The sequence below is a fragment of the Plecotus auritus genome, assembly GCF_963455305.1.
Source record: "Plecotus auritus genome assembly, chromosome: 4".
NCBI classification, from domain to species: domain Eukaryota; kingdom Metazoa; phylum Chordata; class Mammalia; order Chiroptera; family Vespertilionidae; genus Plecotus; species Plecotus auritus.
In genome coordinates, this window is record NC_137775.1 from 6,028,085 (window position 1) to 6,053,742 (window position 25,658).

General features: G+C 46.0%; 1 protein-coding gene across 8 annotated transcripts in view; it reads right to left on the reverse strand.

Annotated features, from left to right (window-relative positions):
* The window catches only part of ARID1B (AT-rich interaction domain 1B), a 415,788-nt gene that overhangs the window by 359,365 nt on the left and 30,765 nt on the right, over positions 1-25,658 (reverse strand). For 4 of the 8 annotated variants that reach the window (XM_080666161.1, XM_080666160.1, XM_080666159.1 and 1 more), the window contains exon 1: positions 5,627-7,127. The exons of 2 other annotated variants lie outside the window; for them this stretch is intronic. In XM_080666161.1, coding sequence (XP_080522287.1) covers positions 5,627-7,051 — 1,425 coding nt within the window. In that variant the 5' untranslated portion in view covers positions 7,052-7,127. Of the gene's footprint in view, positions 1-5,626; positions 7,129-25,658 lie in introns of those variants that run through there. 2 more of the 8 variants (XM_080666158.1, XM_080666162.1) reach the window with 2 other exon arrangements.

Genomic DNA, 25,658 nt, shown 5'->3' on the forward strand with positions numbered 1-25,658 from the left:
ACCTGGGACTCTTCAGTCCACAGGCCAACACTCTATCCACTGAGCCAAACCAGCCAGGGCATCCCCCCCCTTTTTTTTAATGTGGTCTAGGCTTTTCTTCTGATTTCATCATGTATGGCTTCCCTTCCAGAGTCACAGAATAAGGAGTGACTTCGGTGTGGCTCTCAAGTTTCATCTTTCAAGGCCCACTGCAGACACGGAGAAGCACATGGTACAGAAGATGGTCAGCAGAGGCCAACCCCGTTCAATTCAAGAGGACTGGCCCGCTGGGACTGATGCGCAGATGCTGCTGCCATCTAGCCGTCCTGGTAAACCAGGTATGTTGAAGATTTTAGGGTGTTAGGCTCTTTCCTAGCAATAAATATCTCAAGAAACAAATGAGAATCATTAGTTCATCTGTCAAACTCAGCAGCCTTCTAATATTCGTGACACTGATCCACTCAGAAGTGGGTTTGAAAACAGCCTGTTGGCTCTTATTCAAATAAGTAAATCTAAGGAAATAAGTTTTCTTAGAATTACTCCTAGTTAGATTTTGAAAATAGCACATGTTTACTGAAAACTTACTGTGGAAACATATATTTTACTTTGATAAATAAATTCACTCATTTACTCAATTGATGTGAAGTGTTAAAACTACTTAATACATGTACATATTTCAATGATTCCATTCATTCTAATGTTAGCATAAAGCAATATAAGTGAATATTTAATGATATCAAGGCAATGGTACCTAAATCTTTTTTTCATCAAATTTCTAAAAGAAAAAGTCACGAAAGTATACTAGGTTTTTAGATCAAAATTAATTCATTCAATCACTCAAATCAAAGAGGGCCACTTAGACTTATATAAATAGCCTCCGAACTGGAAAAAGCAACTCTGAATAAACAGCTGTACATTTATGTCACATAAATATATATATATATATATTTTTTTCCTTGGTGGATGAGTTTTCCACACCACAGGGAACGAGGACTTGGGACTACTCAGCCTCCAGCAGGCATGCACAGCAAGTGTGCGGTTCTACTTTACATAGCCACAGAGAACCTGCACAAATCTGCTGATACAGGAAGGACGCCCTCTTAAAAGGCAAGCTACCAAAAACTACCCAATTCCAAAAAGGCCTAGAACATGGATGTGGCCCCTTAAGTATAAACAGCATTTTAAAATGTCATAAACATTTTGTAACAGCCATTTTCAAAATCTAAATACTGCAAAAACAATTAATGGAATGAGTTTAATATTCATTTTGCGCCTCCATAAATCCATTGCTTTAAGTAACACACGACAGTTCTTTCAAACATAAATATAAGCCTCAAATTTACAAATCTACACACAGTCCAAAATGAAAGCGACACAAGTGAAATATTAGTTCCTTTTCCACAAACATGGATCAAAGCACACAGAACGGGTGTCAGTCTAGTATAGTGAGAAGAGCCTCTATATTTAGGACACTGGGCAAAAAGCTAACACAGTTTCCTATACTAATACATCTGAAATTGATATCTCCAAATCAGTCTTCAAAATAAGTAGCAAAATGTCAGAGGCCCCAACAAATGTAAAATCAAACCCCTTTCTTCCTAGGAGAGGGCAGGGTTAAATAAATGAAATAATCATCTTTTCAGTTTGCCTGTCATGCTGGTATTTATCCTAGAGAAATAAGTAAGTTCCCATTAGATCAAAAGTCATTTTGTTAGATACACCCTGCCCCAAATTATAAAGTAATAAAGACCATTAATAAGAAACAGAACTGAAAACACAGCCCCATTCTATTACACCTATCTTTTAAAACATGTCTGTGCCTAATAAATTACCAAATGAGTTTATATTAAGAGTCTTCCTCTACACTGTCTTACATTTTTAAGAGCAGTTCTCAAACCAGAATCAATGCTATTTTTATACCAAAGTAGAAACAGTATTCTCATTTCTAATGAAGGAACGTGCTGCTTAGGGCTAGATACACACCCCTGATACTATATGACACGGGGAAAAATGAAACAAGTATATAAAGCCTTGCCAAAAATTCATTCCTAAATATAGATAAAAAACAAAACCAAAGAAAAAAGAGGTATTAAAGGTCCTCATTACAGACCTAAGGTAAGACTATGTTGCTTCCTCCTGGAATATACTTATTGATTTTGTGTTAATATGAATGTAAATTTAAGTGATAGCTGTCTTAAAAGAGCAGCTGCCATTAAAAAAAGAACTGTCAAAAGTAAGTACACAGAAAACAGGCTCTCCAATGAAAACAATTTTAAGCCATGCATAATTTCATCCCATAGAACCTAGGAAAACAGAAAACTGTAGACATTTTCATTATATTTTCTTTGTTTCTTACATAATAGGCCTTTTCTATGAACCCCAGATGCTAATTCCACATCTTCTGATGATAGAGCAGCCAGCCGGCAAATACAGAAATCTAGGCCACAAAATTTTTTTACAAGATTTAAAATATCAGATAGGGTAAGATTTCACTGGGGGTAGGGGAAGTGGGGAGTGATGGTTATGCTAGCTGTAACGTATCATACAAATTTTAAGGTAATCAGGAACCAGCCTTTAACTTCCTGCTTTGTAAGCCAGCTAATCACTTTCCTTTTAATGATAAGGTTTTTTATTACATTGTGTTATAATCTATAAAACTAAAGTTAAAATAGCATTACTGGAATTCAGTATAAATGTAGGCATTATAAAATCTCAGTTATATGAGCAAGTCTCAATATTCCTCCTGAAACTGCTCTATCTGAATACTTTCTCTCACAAAAACCCAAAACTGTATCATAAAATGGCTTATTTCACTTTTTAAAAAGTGCTTCCTCCTACAATATATGCATGTTTTGTTCCTAATTACAAAAACATTTGCCACCCAATATAAACCGTTTCCTAAAATCAAAAACGAAACTAAATGTGTTAAAAGCCACAAGAAAATTTCATCATTTAATGTGATTTAATAGCATTTTATGACCTATAGTTATGTAGCAATTTAATGTTTTGGACAAATGACTGTTTCTTAGTCATTTACCACAGCAAATACTAAGTGATACTACCATTCCAAAAAGAAAAATATAAAGAAGACACATTCCACATGTTATCCGGTAAGGTACCTAAAAGAAATCTGTGAATCTAGGTCATATGCCTGTCATTTGTCTTCCCCCTCAAAAATAAAAAAGCTATTCCCAAGGGTCACACTGAGGACATAATGGATTCACTCTCATTCCAAGAAAACAAAATACTTAAAATGACTGGTGCCATTAGGAGGTAATACTCTAAAGTAACACGAACTTGCATCTGCCTCTATCATCCTTTCATTTCTAGTCTACAAAAGATGTGAATTTTAAACTGTCCCTTTAAAAGCAAACTGACGAAGCAAATCTTTTGTAAGTTAATTACGTGGGCTTATTTTCACAAGGTTTCTCTCTGTTTTTACCTGTGCGATTCAAAAATAAAAACTGAAGTCGCCAAGTTTTCTATCAAGAATGGAAAATATATTATCATTAAAAGTAAAACCCCACTAAGTATAGGTTTGAAAGCAGTGGACATGAGTATCAGTTAAATTCAGTCTTTCAATCACTCAGACAAGTCTCTCCTCTAAGATATGATTATTATTAAAATACAACTTCCTAAATAAATGAGCTGAGTGAAAATATATATTACAACCACTGTTATTGCTTTGTAATAGACTAACATTTTAATGGCTTTCATAACATTAAAAGGCCTATGAATGAAAAATTATTTGGAAGAAACACACCTAACACAACTTGCATGCAATCTAGTTCCCCTAATTCATTGTGTAAGCAGTTCAAATAAGGCTCACATCACCCAACCTAACAAAATAATCAAGGGAGAAAGGAAAGGTTCTTGGAGCACTTCTGTATTCTCCAAATAAGTGAATATAAAATGACTTTTAGTATTTCACAAAAATGTCCACTTTTCCCTTTTAACTAATTATCTGCAAATATCCTATGTTGTTCCCACTTCATGTTTTATAAATGTCAATTCTAACTAAAACATCTCATCTACAAACACCTCAAAGCAGAATTGTTACAAACACAAATTATTATAAATATAACTTTAATCTTGCTATGCTAATTAAATTTCACTAAAAGATATTGTATAACAGAAACTTGAAATTTTTAATAGCCTAACTTTCAATTTTTACATTAAAATGTGTGGGCATAACTCAAATATTTCTCATAGTTTGCTCTGTAAAGGGCACTTTTATAAAAGCTTAACAAATCCAAAAATTGGTAAAATCCTTGGTTTAATTATTCTTCAACTGCCATATCTTCACCCTACAATTAAAGACTGTGATACACGCAACGTCTGTGTTAGGACTGTCACAGATCTGAAGGTTATAAATGCCCCACGCTGGACACCAGCATAGTATTTTATGTATTTAATCCTCTTATTAAAAATGTGATTCATAATAATTTAAGCTTTAAATAACATTCAACCTTACATCTGCTTGTAACAGAGCTCGGTTATTATTTGTGGCAAGAATTTTTGTGACTGTACTGCTCAGCACTTCTATTTACATCAGCAGTGCTAAATGCCCAATGGTGAGAGGGGAGCCAATCAGATGGCAGATTAGATGTCAACTCAGAGGCAGCTGTCTGGAGACTATTACAGCCAGTTTACCTCCACAATTCAAATTCCAAACCTTGCAAAGGAGATCGAGTCAGTCCTTAGGCTCAGCCTACGAGCAAGAAAAAGCAAGCCAGCAGGACACTTCCTAATGACGCTGTAGGACTTGGATGACAGCAAATTAAGAAAAATCCAAATAAACCCGACCCAAAAGGATCAATTTTCACTGGTCGGCTATTTTCCTGGACTTGCTAAATAAAATGTATGCCTAATCCACGATCAAAGTAAGTTCAATGCACCCGAATGCGTTCCTTTAAAACAGCTTATCTGTTGAAGGTGACTCCTTTCAAGCGGCCCGTAAGCCAAATAATGGATTTCCTGGCGATTCTCAGGAATGAATCGATATATTTTAGAATCTTTTACCTCCTCACCGTTGTACACTTGGGTGCTATTTTTGCTACCAAACGTTCCAGCTCAAAGCCCGCATCGAGTACCTCCGAATGGCTGGGCAGAACTGCGAAAAGCACACCCGGCTGCCACAAAGCTCACGTCTTTTCCCCTTCACCTTGGGAGCGAAGAGGGAACGTGGTGCGGCCGGAGGTGGGACAAAGTTCCTCATTCCTTCCCCCGGGAAAGCTCATTGTTGGCGCTAACCGAGGAGACGGGGTCGATATTCCCGTCCAGTCCGTCCCGATTTCGTTACAAAAGCCGCACGCCCGTCCCCGGCGCCCACCCGGCGGCCAGGCGGCGCAGTCCCGGCTCGGCGCGCGGCTCGGCCTGGGGCGGGGTGGCGGCGGGGAGCGCGGCGCCGGCGGTGTCCGCGCCGGGCCGGCCTCGGCCAGACCCTCGCCAGGCCCCCGGGCCGCGCACCCGGCCCCGGCGCGCCCCGGCCCCGCCGGGCGGCAGCCGCGACTTAAAATGGCTTTGGGCGCCGGGCCCCCGCCTCCCCCGCCCGAGACGCAGAAAAGTACGCGGAAAGAAAGAAACTAGGGCTGGGGCGCGCGCCGAGGCCCCGCGGCGGAAGCAGGCCCGGCGGCGCGGGGGTTACCTGGGATCTGCCCATGCCGGGGCCGGGGGTGCCCGGGCTCATCGCCGGGTGGCTCCTTTGTTGCGCGGCCGCCCAGGCCGGGCTGGCAGCGGCGTACTGGGCGCCCATGTCCTTGCCCAAGCCCATGCCCGCGGCCGCCTGCTGGCCGCCCGCCCCCGCCGCCTGGGACTGGGGCTGCGCCGGCGGCGGCGGCGCGCTGGGGCTGCTGTAGTCGGGGTAGCCGCCGCCGTAGCTCCTCATCATGGGGCTGGGCGAGGTGAGCAGCTGGTTGAGGGTCGGGGTGGCCCCCGACGGGTGCTGGTTCTGCCCGGCGAAGCGCTGGAAGCCCCCCGCCGCCGCGCCGGCGGCCGCCTTGCTGAGGCTCGCGGCCCCGCCGCCGCCGGGGCCCATCATCATGCCGCCGCCCTGCTGCCGGGGGGAGTTCAGCACCCCGTACCCCGAGGACGAGCCCCCATAGCCGCCGCCGCCGCCTCCTGCTGCTGCTGCCGCCGCCGCGGCCGCCGCCGCCACAGCTCCCGCTCCCGCTCCTCCTCCTCCTCCTCCTCCTGCGTTGCCTCCTCCTCCTCCTCCACCTCCTCCACCACCTCCTCCTCCTCCTCCTCCTCCTCCTCCTCCGCTGCCGCCGCCGCCCGCGCCGGGTCGGCCGTAGCCCGGATAATGGTTGTACTGGCTGTTGGGGTACCCTTCGTGGGAGTTGTGCAGGGGGTCCATGCCGCCGGGGGCGGCGGCGGCCGGAGCGGCGTGCATCACCCCCAGCGCGGTGCTTTGTTGTCCGCCATGTTGATCAAAGCCGGGCCCGGCGCGGCCGCCGCTCGCAGGGCCAGCGCCACCGTAGTAATGACTGAACTCCGGGCCGCCCCCGGGCACGGCCCCTGGCGGCTGCGGCGCGCTCAGGGTGCCCAGGCCCGGGTGCTCGTAGCGGCCGCCCGCCGGCTCCCCCATCTTGGGCGGCGCGTCGTCCTCGTCGCCCGGCTGGCCCGGCAGAGGCGGGCCCGGGTCGGCCTGGCCGCCCGCGGCACTGTCCTTGGCGCCTCCATGTTGCGGCGGCTCCATGTCGGGGCCGGGCTGAGCCGCGCCGCCGAGGCCGTTGTTGGCAATGGGCTGCTGCTGCGGCGGCGGCGGCTGGAACGGGCTCAGCGGCTGCTGTAGTGCGTGGTGGCGGTGGAGGTGGTGGGCATGGTGGTGGCGGTGGGCATGGTGGTGGTGCTGCTGGTGGGGCGCGGCGGGGGCTTCGCCAACGGCTTTCAGTTTGTGGTTGGGGAGCAGCCCCGACTCCATGGCCGAGCCCGGGCCCGCCGAGGAGGAAGAGGAGGAGGAGGAGGCGGAGGACGGCGCGGCGGCGCTTCCACCCTCCGCGAGAGCCGCCTCGGACCCGCCGCTCTGGGCGCTGTTAGTGCTGGCGGCCGCGCTCGCGCTAAGGGCCATGTTCAGTTCGAGACAGGGGCGCAGGGGGTGGGGGTGCACACTGTTCAGGCCGCCGTCGCCGCCCCCCAGCGTGGGTCCCGGGGCCGCCGCCGCGCCGCGCGCCCCCGCCTCCGGGTCCCGGGCCCCGGGCGACGGCCGCCGCCCGGGGGGCGCACGCCGCTCGCCACTGCTCGCCCGCGACGCTGCCGCTGCTGCCCGCGCGGCCATGATCGCCGCGGCGTGGCGAGCCGGGCGGGGGGCGGGGGGAGACAATAAACCCCACTTTTTAGTCCGCGGCCCCTCCTGTGCGCATCCACACGCCCCGACGGGGATCGGCGAGCCCCCTCCCCCTCCCCGGGCCCCGCCGGAGCCGGACCGGGAGTCACGCCTTACGGTCTGGGCCCGCTCCCGCTGTGGGATTTCATGGTGAAAGTTTGAGTTCGGGTTTAAATGAAACTTTTTTCCTCTCTCGCCCGGATATGGGTAAATAGGCGACTGGCTGAGCCGCTCGGCCCAGCGCGGCGTGCGAGGAGCAGAGCGAGCGAGCGAGCACTATTATCCCCGGCTCTGAGCCCCCGCTGCACTCGCAAAACGCGGACTGGACTCGGCGGCCCGCCGCAGCCCCGCAGACACCCGCGGCCCGGCCGGGGACTCGCGGGCGCCCGGAGCGGCGGCGTGGGGCGGCCCGAGCCTGCACTTTCCCCTCGTGCCTCCGTCTCCTTGCCAACCGAGCGTTCGCGTGTTTGTTTTCCCGTCTAAAGGGAACGGTACAAAGGTGGAAAACGAGTCTGACGAGCAGACAAAAGAGGGAGAAGGGCCGGGGAACAAAGTTGTCTGTTGTCCTCAAAGGTTATGAGAAGCCGGCGGAGAAAGAAAATATTTGAGCAATCTGTGCGAAAGCACTGCCTCTCCCAGGAGTTATGTAACCTTTCAGAATGGTGCCTCTTGCCTCGCTGCCTTGATTTCGGGCCATCAGCGTAATTCCCACAACTTCTTCAAACTGCAAAATTAGGAGTTTAAGTGAAGGTTAGCCACAGCTGAGGAGCACTGTACCCTGTGCACAACTTGAGTACCTGCCCCAAAGATGTTGTTAATGTAACTACGTTTAAGGCACCTTATGTATATATATAGGGTTATCAGTGGAAACTGGAAATAGTATTCCTAAGGAGCGTCTTTCTTACACTCGTCTGTCCTCTCTGAAAGGAAAGCCTCCTCCAGTAAGAAGAGTGTGTTGTGACCCAAACGACTTGCACATGGGAATGTAACTAACTATCGGTGCCAGAAATAGTGACTGCTTCGGCCCATCTCATACCTTTATAAATCTGTATGACACCTTTCACCATATTTCAGAGGTTACTATTCACAATTAACCTTCTTGAGATGAGTTCATTTCTAAGTAATTTAAAACATGTTACATTTAATAAACATAAGATCAATAATAATATAAATCGATCATATCTAATCCTAGAGTAGAAATGTTTCGTGCTTTGTTCTTTAAACAATACTGTATTGTTTTACCACTTTACGGTATTTTAAGTGTGTTTATTGTTCATTTATTACCAAGTAACACCTTGAATATCTTCAAAAAGCCTCCTTAGCCTAAGCAATGGCTCCCTTGCAACTAGTGTGGACTAAGTTTTCATGGATAGAACGCATTGGAAACCAGAGCTTTCAAGAGGTCACACTAGCTGAAATAATATATATATGATTTTGGTAGAAGGGAGTTTTGTAAAATAATTTCATTCTCCAGCTTTTCATAAAGACTATTTCAGTTTATTTCAAGCGCAGTGGTTATATTTGTTTGCTTGACCAAGTGTCAATAGAAAAGGATAGATGGGAAAAACGGGGGGACTGAGTAGGGGGGAGGGGAGTCACGTGCATACCCAAGGGTTATTATAGAGTGTAGAAACAACAAATTGCAATTCTATGCAAACAATTGGAAAACTGGTTATATCATCCTGTGTAAGAGAGAATAACAACTGTAAGATGAATTCATACCAAATCATTCATCAGTTTTTGCCAAGAGAATACTACATCTTTGTTACTGTGCCTTTTTGACATTTTTCTTCTGGATTTTCTCCCTTTATATCTTCAAATACAGTGCATACTAATTATATGCATTATATCACATAAGTTGAATTTGTTAAGTTTTCACATGCAAATATAAATATATGTCTCTTGTTTATGTGTGTATATGCATATATTCTAAAATCAATTACATATTTATGCTTTTAGACATTTATAGTCAAACTAAATATATACATACAATCAAAAAGGTATATTTTTTTCAAACTGATAAAATACATCAAAGTCAGTTCATACAAGGGTAGCCATATTTCTGGCATATCTTTATAACTAATTCTAAAACGGAAAATGGAGTCACCAAGTTCAGCTCTGGCACATTTCTTTAAAATATTATTTCATGAAAAGTCATGAAAGTTTAAAATAAAAGGGGGGGGGGGTATGTAAGTCAAAATCTTTTTTAATTCTGTTTGCTTCAGCAAGTCATCTAGAAGACTGGAACCAACAGGCCCGGGGAATAGAGGCCCCAAGCACAATGCAATCAGTCTGCTATAAAAGGCGACACATGCCAGTTTCTCCTCCCCAATGGCAGATGCCACACCCTAAAGCAGACAGAAGGCACTGCAGTCTGTAGGAGAAGCACTACACAAAGCCAGCACGACTTGGTTTTGTCTTTTCACCCAGAGAGTGCTAAAATACCTTTTTAAAAGCATCTTGCTGGAGATAAGCAGTGGGCTTGGCTTCTATCTACTCAACTGACACTTTTCAAACACACCTCGGAAAACAAAATTAAGGCCTCTGAGAGTTTCATTTAAAAAATCCGAGACTTGATCAACAAAATGGCAATTGTCAGGGGTCTGTCGGAAAGGGAAGAAACCCATCCACATTTCCCCAAAAACGCAGTGTGAACTGCAAATTCTACTGTCACTTGCCAGGCCCATTACCCTATATGGCAATTCTACATTATTTTCTTTGCTGATGAAAAGGTAGTAGAAATCACTGCGTTCGTTTTTCCTAATGAATTCCTTATTTTTACACCTCTTGCCTAAATCTCAAACCGTGATGACAACTTTAATAAGTTGCTCTGGCCACAAAGAAGCCGCAGAGGTGGAAGCCTGGACGCGGCCCAACGGCCACACGCGCACAACGGACTCCCACCCACAGGTTGCCCCGTGCCCTCGTGCTTAGCCAGAGGATTATTTTGTTAAACATTCCTTTTTGGCTACAAAAATAGCTTGGTTGCGTGTGTGTGTTTTTAACAATATGAAAAATTAATATTCAAATACAGCTCCTGTGAATACGTTTCAGGGTGCTGAATAAAAGACTGTCCGACTTGCCCACTCAGAGGACTGAGCCAGATGGTGGTTTAAGAATGCCACAGTTCTTTTTGCCTCGTCGGAGCCCATCAGACTGTTTGCTTTCAGATTAGTCCCCTTTCAGTGTTCTGGTTATTTATTCAGTAACTGAAACTATCACGATTCACTACCCATCATATTTCTCAGTATTCTTTACATAATTTGGAAGCAATTTAGAATTAAGCCCTGTCAAGGTTTTACAAATAAGAACTACTAAAGAAGAAGGCTTTGGATACTTGCTTTCCTTTTAGATTTATGAGAAATGCGATGAATGGAGCTAATGGGATTTCCCTACTGATCCTGGTCAGGGACTTTAAAGAGCGCTAAACAATTGTCCTTTTCACTTCCCCGATTTAGACGTTAGCGGTGAATAACTGAGTAAATACGGGATATACCATTTGATTTAAAACAACTATATACATTAACAGTGGTCCATACGTTTAGGATGCAAAACAATTAGGATTTTTTAAAATCGAGACAAATAATTTGAATGAATTGGGGACTCTGATGATCAATAAATAGCACTATTGTACTTGAGAAGAATATTATAGTGGGGATAATAAACCTTGATGGGGGGAAACTACACTGATGCATTCAACAAATTTATCCAGAATCTACTTTGTAGATTCAACAATTTTATCTAAAATTACTTTTTTAAGAATAAAAAAGGTAAACATTACGTTGGTCCTAAAACAGTCTGGCTTCCCTGAAACATCATGGAGGGCTTGAACAGTGAGCAAGCAGCTCCGACTTCCCACCCAACATCGTTCCCATGGGCCTGTTGGCTGCCATTGGGGCACCGAGCCCTCATCTCCTCAACCTTGACACTGGGAACCTAACACCATTGGAACTAGACTTTCAGAACCTTAAGTCAATTCAACATTAGACTATTACAATTTCTCTCCAAAGACCCTAAAAACATAGCAATTCCAGTGACATCAATGAAGGGATACCTTATTACATATTAGAAATTGCACTTTTTATCTTTTTTTTTAATATATATTTTATTGATTTTTTACAGAGAGGAAGAGAGAGGGATAGAGAGTTAGAAACATCGATGAGAGAGAGAAACCGATCAGCTGCCTCCTGCACGCCCCCCACCGGGGATGCGCCCGCAACCCAGGTACATGCCCTTGACCGGAATCGAACCTGGGACCCTTGAGTCCGCAGGCCGACGCTCTATCCACTGAGTCAAACCGGTTAGGGCTGCACTTTTTATCTTATACTACTAGACTGTCCACATTTTGAATGGAGTGTAATAAGTTTGTATTACAGCCTCGTTTAGAAATTTTCTATAACTTTTAGACAAATGTGTGTTCAATGGCATCTCTCATTTTATTTCCAGTATTGTCATCACCCATTCTGCCATCATCAAAATCACTGACTGAGTACCTATTAGTGCATTTCAATATTTTCTCCTAGAATTATGTCATGTAATTATGGATATGGCTTCTATCACTGATAACCTGCTGCTTGGATACAGAGACCTTATAGATAACCAGTCTAGTTCCTCAAAAATATAGATATATGGAAAGTAAACATATTTGAGGTCCTATATAACAAGAATACAAAGGGAAGTCACTTGGAGGGCCAGTCACCTCAACTTTCTGGAAGGATTTCAGTGACTTGAGGGTCTTCTGGGTATTTTTCATATGTGATAAATTGCTTCATACTACATAAAACTTCCAAAATATCAAGCACAATACATTCCAAATAAGAGTAACCCATGTGCATTACTGGCTTCCATTCATGATTTTCATTTCACCCCGCTTATAATCCATTGCTTTGTCTCTAGTTCATTTAGACTAGAGAACCCATGGGCACCTTTACCGGTATATTATTGACAGCCATTGAATTGTTCTGATGAGGGTCAAAGGACTTAGTATATGCTTTTCTTACACAAAAGGACAGCTTCGTTGAGAAATTTGCTTATCAATGCATTCTCCTCAAAATGCTCAAGTTGGTAAGCATCGTCTTTTCCCTCTAACTTAAAGGGCATTTCCACGAGTGACCTGTTACTGTGGGGACTAACATATGTTGGGCTGTCCCTGGCATCTCTGACCCTGGAATGTCTCCTCTGGAGCCACACTCCTCTCTGTGGTGCTGGTGACCTGCTGTTTCAAGGACCACATGTGTAAAAGGTTCCCCTCCAAAGCACAGCCCACAGGAGCAGCTGGGAAGGTGACCTTCCCATTCATTCATCCTGGCCCCTTCTAGGCTCTATGGCGACAACAGTGACAAATAAAAATTATCTTACTGCACCCACTGAGCCTGCCAGACATTAATCAGAAGGTCCACTAAGAAATGTGAGACCTTGCCGAAACCGGTTTGGCTCAGTGGAAAGAGCGTCGGCCTGCGGACTGAAAGGTCCCGGGTTCGATTCCGGTAAGGGCATGTACCTTGGTTGCAGGCACATCCTCAGTGGGAGGTGTGCAGGAGGCAGCTGATCGATGTTTCTCTCTCATCGATGTTTCTAGCTCTCTATCCCTCTCCCTTCCTCTCTGTGAAATCTCAATAAAATATATTAAAAAAAAAAAAAAAAAAAAAAAGAAATGTGAGACCTAACTGCACAGAGATAACCTGTTCTGAGGGAAGATCCCAGTTCTAGGAGGGAGAGAACGAGAAGCTGACCTCCCTGGGCCTGAGGGCAGGCTTCCCTGAGGAAATGCGGGTTGGGTTAAAAATGGAAAAGTGAGGAGAATCCAATCAGGGAACGGGGATCCCAGACAGCGGAGGCCCGTGGGGCTGGGGAGCAGAGTGGGGCCGATGGCCTGGAATGGCTGTGGGGTCAACGGGGGCTTGTATCCCAAGAGCAGTGCAAAGCAGCCAGCGTTTAGGCAGGGGGCTGCCACAGTGGGATCTGGGTTGTCACCGGGGCTGCTGGGAAGAGGAGGAGCCAGAGCAGCAGGAGTTGAATGGGGATCAGGTCCCAGGAGTCTGGGCTCAGGCCCCGGGCCAAGGAGGCCTGGCCGCCTTCATTTATTGCGGCTCCCAGTATATTATGATATTAAGAAATAATAAAAGAGGGTCATAAAAAGTATTTTAATGTTTACATTTTTTAAACCTAATGTATTCTGCCTCAATAATACAATGCAAGCGCGCTTTTCACAGAATACGATTTATTGTAATTAATTCATAGTGGCCTGCAGGCTGTGTGGCCTGTTATTAGATCACAAGTTTAAAAACAAATAACACGAGGAACATCTATTCATCTAGCCATTGTATCTCTAGGACTAAATGTATAACCTAACTGGGCAGCCACACCGAAGTCCCACTTTGAGGCTCTCTGTAAATGGCTCTCCCTGTTACCTGCCACGATGGAGCATAGTCCAAGTGAGAGCAGGGAGATGATGGCAGGGATTGGGGGTAGGGGGACCCCAGGGATGGAGGTAAGTACACTGACTCCAAAGAGACTGCCAAGACTTAAGGCTCCTGTCCCAGGAGACGAGTGGGGGCCAGCACCTTACTCAGCACTCACTGAGTCCTGACACAGGGCTGAGTCCGCTGGTAGGTGGGGTGTCTTTTTCTAATTCGCACAAAGCACAGTGCATGCTTGCAGTGGCCTCCATGGGAGACATGGCAGGGAAATAACATCAAAGGATTTGGTCATAGATTAGACATGGGGGTGAGGACATGGAAGGACCAAGGTCTTCTCCTCACTTCCCTTTCCTCCTCACCTTTTCTGGCCCAAATCAGTGTATGAAGCCGCAGGAAACTCCAGCTTTTCTCTCTAGCATCCTGCCCACCCATCCACCCAGCCACAGTTTTCTCTACCGCTCCTCCCACCCACGCTGCTCTGATAAGCCAAGTCTGCTCACAATAGAACCTCAGACCTGAAGACAGCTTGCTGAGATGTTTTAAAGAGCTGAGGGCAACCACTCAAATCCGTAGACGGCACATATTGTGGCTGAGAGCCTTCTCTTAGCCAGGGATTTGAGAGACTGAGATGCTCCATGGAAAACTCTTCCTTTTTTAAATTTCTTTATTGATTAAGGTAATACATATATGTCCTTATTCCCCCATTACCCCCCACACCCCCATTCATGCCCCCACCCCCCTGTTGTCTGTGTCCATTGATTCAGATATGCATGCAAGTCCTTTGGTTAATCTCTCCCCCTTACCCCCACCCTCCCCTACCTTCTCTGAGGTTTGACGTTCTGATTGATGTTTCTCTGTCTCTGGATCTGTTTTTGTTCATCATGGAAAACTCTTTGAAACAAAGAAACCCAACTGAGTCAGGACAACCAACTCCTGGCTCACCACGAGCCCCCATTCCCTGTTTGCACAGCGCCAGGGGTGGCGTGCCTGTTGTCACTGATCTGAAGGACGCCTCTGCCCGGTGTGTCTGCTTGCCCCTGAAACTAGGCAGTGTGGCTCGCCCCTTCCCATTTGCCGCGTGCAGAGCCATCATTTGCCTGGGAAGAAAGCGGAAGCCTCCCAGGGAGACGCCCAGGCCAGGGCAGAGTCCCCCGTGGTGTCATCAACTTGGCTGCCAGCCACCTTTCCACAGGTGCAGCCCCAAGGGCCAGCCAGCTGGGCCGTGCAGGAGGAAGGAGAAGCGCCCGGGGCCCATGTCCCAGAGTGGAGCGCCTCACACGCCCTGCTTCTCACTCAGCTCCCTACTCGGGAGGACGGGACGGAGTCTGGAAAAGGGGAAACCTCAGGCACAAGTCATTGCATTTAAGCGATAAACCAAGCCACAGGGAAGCCGCTTGGAGTTTTCTGACTATCATTACCTGACATTTATTGTGTTCATCCTGTGCCCAGCACTTCGCACACATGTGGTAGAGAAGCAAGCTGCTACCCCAAATATGTTCTCCTCACCTTTAGTAATAAAAGCCCTAATTTCTAAGGGGCACATGACCACCTGTACAAAGCACCTATATTTCCTGGATCCTTGGGGGTGGGCGTGTCCCTGTGTTTAAGGGGAGCTGCAGTGCTGGCTTAGTCACTATCTGGACTTGGTTCATGAGAGAGAGAAATAAATTCTCTATATATTTTTTGCCTTGTTCTGTCTAAGAATTTCCCCCCTCTTTTTTTAAAGATGTTTTTATTGACTTCAGAGAGGAAGGGAGAGGGAGAGAGAGATAGAAACATCCACGATGAGAGAGAATCATTGATAGGCTGCCTTCTGCACATCCCCACACTGGGCATCAAGCCCATAACCTGGGCACGTGCCCTGACCGTGACTGGGAATCGAACCGTGACCTCCTGGTTCATAGGGTGCTCAACCACTGAGCCTTGCTAGCCCGGCTCCCCCACCCCCCCTTTTTTTTAGCAGGAAACAAAATCTAAGCCTTACTGATATCGTGCGTATGTTTTCTCACCTAATTCTTGCAACAATTCTCTGAGTGCTCCGTAACCTCTCGGGCCTGCGTTTCCTCCTGCACATTTCCTACATCACTGGGCTTCTGAGGGTTAAATGAAGTAACCCCGGCAGAGCTGTGAGCACAGTGCCTGGCACAGGAAAGTGATGGTACCATTCCCTCTGTCACTGAGGACCTTCCCCACTCACTCGCTCACTCGCTCACTCCCTGGATCAGCCATGCCTAAGGACAAAGCCCATCTTCCTTTCTCTTCCATCCTCCATCCTCCTTGAGGCTCAGAACTGCCCTGGGCCCAGCAGGGGGCTTTTAGCACTTAATTGTGGACAGAACCTTGTGGCTAAACACAACCTTGCAAATAAATGATTTACTGTGAATTTTTAAATTGTTTCTTTCAATGCAGAGAACTCACATAGCTTAAGCAACAATAACTTTTTATGGCTCCTCATTTCAGATAAAGACTGCATTTTTAACTTCTTTTACTGGCTTCAAAGGTGTAGGAATTTTTTCTTAAAAGGTGGGTCCTACCTATTATGGGAACAAGTTCCTATCTATGTTCAGAGGGCAGCTGCTGGATTTTCCCATCTTCCTCTTTAGGTAACACTTCCTTACGCTTGTTGGCTAAGGAGCACTGTGTGTGCCTGAGATTTGCAGCTGGGGAGAGTTGCCGGGTCGCTTTGAACACTTCCAATGCTAGGACACACCACAGCACGTCTGCTCTGTACTAGGTTAGCGTGGCCCTTGTTTATAAACGACGTGACTGTCAGAGCCGATTGTATGCAATTGGTTTCCCACTGACCCCAACAGAAACCATGCAAATACTCCCCTTTTCTGAAGCACAGTCAAAGCTCCTGTGGTTTTTGAAACCAGACCAAGAACACATGTAGGAAAGCCCGTGGATTATTTTAAGTGAACTTATTTTTTAAAATCTCATTAACTTTTCACCATATGCTGTTTATTTTTTATATCCTGCATAGGCTGAAAAATGAAAATAGACCAGGCCACTGTGTTCCATTTGGGGCACCTCATTATGAGGATGGCATACACACGCTGGGGAGCTCGAAGAGAAACAGAGATGATTAAGGGGCTTTTAAAGATGACTTAGGAGAAAGGATTTTTAAGCTCTATACGTTTCTTAGCGAAGCAACCCAGAAGGCAGGCCCATGCTGCTTCCCACCACATGACAGGGGCTACCTCCTACCTCCCAGGCTTCCTGATGGGCAGAGGTTGGGAGTCACATCCAGATCCACATTTCCAGGCAGTGCACATCTGGGCAATTTTCTTAACTTGTTTGTGTAGCAGGATGTATGTGCAATACTAAATATCGATCCTGCATGAGTGGGCAGGAGAGGGGGGATAAGAATTAAATGAGAGAGCATATGTAAAGCATTTAACATACTGCCTGGGATTAGACAGGTGAGGTGTGTGTGTGTGTGTGTGTGTTTTAATTTATAAATAGGTGTCTGTCCTGTGATTTCAGGAAAACCAGGTGTACTCCACTCAACCCCAAATATTTCTCCTGCTACCTAATTAAAAGTTCTCCATTAGAGATTTAAGGATTTATTCCTTTCTCTAAAGGCTTTGAGCCCTGTTGAAATACAAATATGCTTCTAACAAGTAATACCATAAGCTTTTATCAGTCATTTACACCCTATTGTGAATACAGTACTTCGGATCCGGTCCTGAAGGCCTGCTTTGAGGCGGAAGCAGAGGAGTGAAGGTGAGGATGAGTACACAGAGATGAGTTGAAGCCGGGAGACTGCAGTGAGCTGGCAGCTGCGATGCTGGGGACAAGTTCCATTTCCTGCACATTATCCCCTCGGAAACAGCCCTACATTTTAAGGGGGGAAAGTATGAAAAGGAACACCTACCTAAATATTGAAAAGATTTTTCTTGCCAGCCAGTGTAGGTCAGTGGTTGACCTATGAACCGGGAGGTCACGGCTGGATTCCCCAGCATGGGGCATGCAAAGATAGCTGATCAATGATTCTCTTTCATCTGATGTTTCTCTCTCTCCCTCTCCCTTCCTCTCTAAAATCAATAAAAATATATTTTAAAAAAAGAGGGGGGAAATTCTTAGACAGAACAAGGCAAAAAATATGTAGAGAAGTTTCTTTCTCTCATGAACCAAGTCCAGATAGTAACGAAGCCAACACGCCTTGCCCAGGTACAGTGGGAGCCGGCGCTCTGCCTGAACTGTGCACCAGAGCAGCTGTGATCCCCACGCCCTGGCTACCAGCTGTGTCTGGCCCAAAGTCTGATTAAGAAAATGGGTGCTCGATAAATATTTGCCAATTGATCATCTGGAGTAGATATTTATCTAACATGCACCTCTCAGCATACACAAATACTAGATATATTTTATTTTTTTTTTAAATCTTTATTGTTCAGATTATTACAGTTGTTCCTCTTTTTCCCCCCTCCCATAGCTCCCCTCCACCTGGTTCCCATCCCACCCCACCCCATGCCCTTACCCCCCACCACTGTCCTCATCCATAGGTGTATGATTTTTGTCCAGTCTCTTCCTGCACCCCCCCACACCCCTTTCCCCCTAAGAATTGTCAGTCCACTCCCTTTCTATGCCCCTGATTCTATTATATTCACCAGTTTATTCTGTTCATCAGATTTTTTATTCACTTGATTTTTAGATTCACTTGTTGATAGATATGTATTTGTTGTTCATAATTTTTATCTTTACCTTTTTCTTCTTCTTCCTCTTCTTAAAGAATACCTTTCAGCATTTCATATAATACTGGTTTGGAGGTGATGAACTCCTTTAGCTTTTTCTTATCTGTGAAGCTCTTTATCTGCCCTTCAATTCTGAATGATAGCTTTGCTGGGTAGAGTAATCTTGGTTGTAGGTTCTTGCTATTCATCACTTTGAATATTTCTTGCCACTCCCGTCTGGCCTGCATAGTTTCTGTTGAGAAATCAGCTGACAGTCGTTGGGTGCTCCCTTGTAGGTAACTAACTGTTTTTCTCTTGCTGCTTTTAATATTCTCTCTTTGTCTTTTGCTCTTGGCATTTTAATTATGATGTGTCTTGGTGTGGTCCTCTTTGGATTCCTTTTGTTTGGGGTTCTGTGGGCTTCCTGGACTTGTAAGTCTATTTCTTTCACCAGGTGGGGGAAGTTTTGGGTCATTATTTCTTCAAATAGGTTTTCAGTATCTTGCTCTCTCTCTTCTTCTGGCACCCCCATAATTCGGATGTTGGTACGCTTGAAGTTGCCCCAGAGGCTCCTTACACTATCTTCATATTTTTGTATTCTTTTTTCTGTTCCAGTTGGGTGTTTTTTGCTTCTTTGTATTTCAAATCTTTCACTTAATTCTTGTGATCCTCTAGTCTGCTGTTGGATCTCTGTATATTATTTCTTTTATTTCAGTCAGTGTATGCTTAATTTCTGGTTGGTCCTTTTTCATATCCTCGAGGGTCTCACTAAATTTATTGGCCTTTTCTAGAAAATTCTTGAAAAACCTTATAACCGTTATTTTGAACTCTATATCCAGTTGTTTGCTTTCCTCCATTTCTTTCATTTGTGACCTGTTTCTTTGTCTCCGCATTTTGGCTGCTTCCCTGAGTTGATAGAGTGGCTTTGTGTGCTAGGTGTCCTATAGGGCCCAGTGGCTCAGCCTCCCCAGTTACCTGAGGTGGACACTCTTGGTGCACCCCTTTATGGGCTGTGGGCACAGTCTTGTTGTAGTTAAGCCTTGATTGTTGTTGGTATCACTGGGAGGAATTGACCTCTAGGCCAATTGGCTGTGAGGATCAGCTGTGTCTATGATGGGAGAACTATTCTGGAGACACCCTTATGAGGCAAGACTTGCTTCAGTGGGGCTTTGGTGCTCACTGAGTCTGCCCCCTAAGTGTGTCCCTTATGGATCTGAGGAGTTGTAATCTGGATGGTCCTACTCTGACCCCTGGGTACACTGGCCCTTGGATCTCCAAGGAGGTGCTAATTTAGCCTCTGCCTGAGGCCACCCAGCAGGAGCTACGGAGAGATCTGCAGATTCCTCTTCTTTGTTTGGGGTGTGGAGGTGCCCAGATGAGGCCCAGCTATGAAGCAATGCAAGCTGCTGTGGGGCCTTGGGCCTTCTTTTGGATGTTCTGGGTCTCTCTGACACAGCTGCAGTTTGATAGGTAAGTTTAGATTACAGAGGATCAGGCCATTCATATGCAAAAGCCTCTGCGCACAGCTTGGATGGGGCAGAGTCTCAGGACAGAGCAAACAGCAATGGCTTCCCGTCAGCCCTGCCCTAAGAGGCCCCGGGTCTCATTGTCCCTCGGTAATTGCTGCAAGCACCTCTGAGAGAAAGCCACTCTCGAGTTCTGCCCGCTGCCAGACAGTCCAGTTTCTCCCCATATGAGTCTGGGTCCCCAGAGTCTTGCCCGGAACTAGAGTTCAGAGAAGTCGGGAGCTTGTGTCTCCCTCCGGCTTGAAAAAGCCAGCCGCGTACTCAGTTGCCAGCCCTTTCCACGTGCGCGCCTCGGTACCTCTGCCTTCCGCACCTCCTCTGAGTCTCAGTGTGCTTTTCTCTTTCCTTCTAGTTGTAGGATTTCCACTCAGCCAGCCTTCCTGTGGTTCTGGATGATGTCTGTTTTATCTTTTAGTTGTAGTTTTGAAGTTGTTGTGCAAGGTGGCAAGTTCAGGTGTTTACCTATGCCGCCATCTTGGTTTCTCCAATAAAAATATATTTTAAAGAAAAAGAAAAGTTTTTTCTTTCCATTCTAATAGTTCAGGCTTGGGATCCTCAACCCAGTTCCTGGTATCTGAGATCCCAGGATTTGTCATTGCTGTGTTACAGTGGACCCTTGGTAGATCAAGCAAGGCACTGGCCCAAGGGATGTGCATTCTGGGGGTGCTGTTCCAGCCCAGGTTCACCCCATGATCCTGGGCCCAGATAGGACAGTGGATGGCATGGACCATGTTTACTTTGGAGGTCATAATGTACCTTCTATATAACAGAAGAACACTGATACTAAGGCTGGAAGGAAGGGAGAAGGGAGGGGAACTGCTGGCCTCTGGAAACCCCTGTACCCCCCTGCCCTCCTCCCATCCCTGCTCATGAGGCCATGTGAGTCCCTTTGGCTGCAATGACAACTGGAGGGGAAGAAGAAGAAGAAGAGGAAATGATGGAAGGATAAGAAAAACAAAGACTTCTAGAGATAGACACACTGTTACTATAAAGAAACATTACTGGTCTGGAGAAACAATGTTGCTTATTATAATTTACCCATTGACACATTTATCATTAACTAGGCTAGACCATCTTACTAATGGGAGACATTTCATGGAAGTCATAAAAATGTTAGGTTCAGGTTATAACGTTAGAATAACCTTTCCTGCTGTCCTTCCATGGATAAATTCCCTGGACAGCTGATCCATCTGCCTCCGTTTTATTTTATAATCCCTGCCTTACTCTGATTTCTAACCTCGCCTGGCCACTGGAAAAGTTTTATCCAGGGTTTCTAATGAACTTCTTCTTTCTAGGAGAACCCTCTTGTCTTTCCTCTACTCTGATCTTTAGGAAATACGTATGTTGCAATCTGAGGCATGGTGTTCTGTGGTTTTCATTCTATTCCTGCTTATGAAAGCTGAGTGGGAGGTCTATTTTGATCATCTACGTTCTTCTGAATGTCAAGAAAGAATGAAGACTCGGGGTTGTGAGTGGAAGAGGAGCTTCAAGGACATATGACAGAATCTTTAACCTGAAAGAAGCAGATACTGGTGACAACTTCAACTTCCTTATCAATAAGAGGAGGCAAATGAACCAGGTGGTGGCTACTCTGATGGCTCTTTAAGTTTCAAAATTATTTTTCTCTTCCTCTGACTTCCCTGAGACCATTCTAGCCCAAAGCTTCTTCTCCTCTCTCTCCTTCCCCTTCACTAGTCTGTTTACCTCCTTGCCATCACCTCCCAATGCTGAGTGCTCCTGTTTCTTTTCCTTCAGGGCCCACTTCCCTGTGGCCACCTACACAGCCCAGCGCCGCCCTGCCTTGCTCCAGATGGGGTCCTCTGTGCCCTGATACACTTTCGCCTGCTCTCTCTGTGCCTTTGCACACTTCATTCCCTAACTGCCCAACCACTTCCTGCTCTGCCCAGCTCACTACTTGCCTGCTCTGGGATGTGGTCCCGAATGAATCCCATTTCTAAGTCTTTGCCCGGCCCCATCTCGTAGCTCTGTGCCTTCACACTGGCTACTTTCTATGCTCTTTCCCACCGCCTGATCTAAAGCTTTCCAAGTTCAGCCCAACCCGCACTCCCTTTGTAAAGCCCTCCTGCTCACAGTTCCCACAATCCCAGTGGAACTGGCAACCCTGAGCTATGAACCAACTTGTGGACAGCACTATTTTATTTCACTTCTTACTTATTGGTATTAGAGAGGAAAGGAGAGGACAAAGAATTAAAAAAAAAACAACCCACACTGATTTGTTGTTCTACTTACTTATGCATTCATTGGTTGATTTTTGTATGTGGCCTGACCGAGGTTTCAACCAGCAACCTTGGTGAATGGAACACACTCTAACCAACTGAGCTACCCAGCCAGCACTGGACAGCACTATTTTAGCCTATATTATATTAATTATATTATATTATATTATATTATATTATATTATATTATTATATATTATACTAGAGGCCCGGTGCACGGGGGGGGGGGGGGGGGGGGGGAGCGGGGAAGGGGGTGTCCCTCAGCCCAGCCTGCCCCCTCTCCAATCTGGGACTTTTTGAGGGATGTCTGACCGCCCGTTTAGGCCCACCAGGATCAGGCCTAAATGGGCGGTTGGACATCCCTCTCACAATCCAGGACTGCTGGCTCCCAACTGCTTGCCTGCCTCTACCTGATTGCCCCTAACCGCTTCTGCCTGCCAGCCTGATCACCCCCTAACCCAGGGGTGGGCAAACTTTTTGACTCGAGGGCCACAATGGGTTCTTAAACTGGACCGGAGGGCCGGAACAAAAGCATGGATGGAGTGTTTGTGTGAACTAATATAAATTCAAAGTAAACATCATTACATAAAAGGGTACGGTCTTTTTTTTTTATTTCAATAGTTTTATTCATTTCAAACATTTTAACAAGAAGAATATAAACACTAATTATTATAATTTGAAACTTCAAAAAATGGAGGAATCATAGCACAATAACATACCTTATATTGAAGATGGCAAAGGCAAAATAAAATTGCCTATCAAAGGAAAGGTACAAAAGCCTTTCAAATTAAACTTAAATATAATAAAATAATTTAAAACTAAAACAAATAGAAGAGAACAAAACATGTAAACAGTAAATTAAACATTTTCTTTAGTGCAACTTCCAAATTATGCCCGGGACGTAGATATAGATGGCAATGTAGACTGGGTTGAAAGGTTTTTGGTCTTTAAAACATCAACTTCAGTGGGAACAGTGTTGTTGGTCTCCTTTTTAGCTAATGCTCTGATACTGTGCTCTCCAGGGGCGTGTCTCCCTACATCACCACAATAACGTGTCTACGCATTCCCAGGGTGATGTCAGGGGACGCGTCCGCGGGCATTACAAGGAGCCTCTGGAAGATTGAGAGGTTGTTCCTTCTACTGAATGGGCAGATATAAATCCGCCCACTCAGAAGAAGGAGCTGCGGCCGTGTTTCCCGACGTTGCCATGTTAACACTGCTGCTGGTGAAGGAGCGGAGGGGAGAGCAAGAGAACCCTCCGCTCTTTCGGCTCCGCAGGCCGGATAGAACAGCCGAACGGGCCGGATTCGGCCCGCGGGCCGTAGTTTGCCCACGGCTGCCCTAACCACTCCCCTGCCAGCCTGATGGACGCCTAACTGATCCCCGGCCAGCCTGATTGCCCCTAACTGCCCTCCCTTGCCAGCCTGGTCACCCCCAACTGCCCTCCCCTGCAGGCCTGATCCTCCCCCAACTGTCCTCCCCTGCAGGCCTGGTCCCCCCAACTGCCCTCCCCTGCACGTCTGGTCCCCCCCCCCCAACTGTCCTCCCCTGCAAACCTGGTCTCCCCCAACTGCCCTCCTCTGCAGGCCTGGTCACCCCTAACCGCCCTCCCTGCTGGTCTGATCACCAACAACTGCCCTCCCCTGCAGGCCTGGTCCCCCCCAACTGCCCTTCCCTGCAGGCTTGGTCCCCCCGCCCAACTACCTTCCCCTGCAGGCCTGGTCCCCCCAAACTGTCCTCCCCTGCAGGCCTAGTCCCTCCCCAACTGCCCTCCCCTGGAGTCCTGGGTCCCCCCCAACTGCCCTCCCCTGCAGGCCTGGTCCCCCCAACTGCTCTCCACTGCAGGCCTGGGTCCCCCCCAACTGCTCTCCTCTGCTGGCCTGGTCACCCCTAACTGCCCACAACTGCCCTCTCCTGCAGGCCATCTTGTGTCCACATGGAGGCAGCCATCTTTGACCACATAGGGGCGGCCATCTTGTGTCTTAGAGTGACAGTCAATTTGCATATTACTATTTTATTAGATAGGATTATATTATATTATATTATATTATATTATTATATTATATTATATTATATTATATTATATTATATTATATTATATATATTATAAATCTTTGTGAGCGTTCTTGTCTCCACACCTAGACTGAATGCTCCAGGAAGTGACCCCACATTTTTGTATATCCAGGGCCTAACGTAGGACCTGGTCCTGCATCAACATTTGTTGAATGAATGACTGAATGAATGACCTCTGCAACCAGTCACAGTGATAATGGGCAATGTCCCCTTCCCCAGAGCACGGTACCAATGTGACTGAAATATCTGGATTCCTCGAACACTTCCTGAGTAGCCCTAAAGTCCCGAAACCCTCTTATGTCAGGACTTGGGTGGAGATTTCAGAAGATCACCTGATAGAACCATATTATTGCAAGACAAGTGCCAGTGCTAGAGTAACTATAAAAACAGTGACAGCCCACAGTGAATGAGTGACAGGACCTGGTGCAAAGGGCTCTACATGCCTCATCGCAATTGATCTTCACGGAGATCCTAGGAGGTAGGTGTATGGATAGGATGGATAGGAGGATCCTGAAAGAACATAAAGTAAAGCGATCTGCTTAAACACATGCAAGCAGTAAAGAGATTCTGGGACTGGACACAGGTAGGTCTGACTCTAAATGGTGGTGGGGTGGGGTCTCCAGCTAATCCACATCTTAGGGATGTCCTGTGGCCAGTGGCCATGCTCTCCTGATCCTAAGTGAGGCTGCACTTCTCCCTGCTTCCCCGACTGAATTTGGTTCGGTAATTTCTGCCCAACTCAATCAATGGATGGGTCACATTCCAGGGTCAGATGCTGCCAGGCTGTTCTGGTCCACTGTGGCTACCCTTTCATGCTCCCCCAAACCACAATGTATGAACCATGTCCTTACTTCTCCTAGTTCAGGACTACCAATAATTTGGAATAGGAAATACTATTCCAAATTATTGGTAGAAATATATTGGCAGGAATGTATTTGGCAAGGCTTTATTAGTGTGTTTTTTTTCTTCCCTTCCTTATTCTCTCCCCTTCTTCCTTTTGTTCTTCCTTCTTTCTTTTTTTCTATAAGACAAACTTTAAATTCTTCTAAGGTCTTAGGAAAACTGTTACATCTATAAAAGATGTTTATAGTTCATTGTGAGAAACTGTCTTACACATTTTGTTATATGGGCAGTCTTTTGTTCTATACAGAATTTGTGTTAATAAAATGTACTGTGAAGGCTTGCTGAAGGAAACACGGTCATAAGGGAACTGTTCAGATAATATGCTGGGTAATGTTTTGATACTATATTTGTGGGGAATATTTTCTATTTTCCTTCTACTTTAGAATAGGATTTTATAAAACCCTCAAATTTAAAATTTTTAGTACATATATACTGGCAAATCAATTAAAGAAAAACATTATTTGAATCTCAATAATTTAGAGTTAATGATCAGCCAAAACCGGTTTGGCTCAGTGGATAGA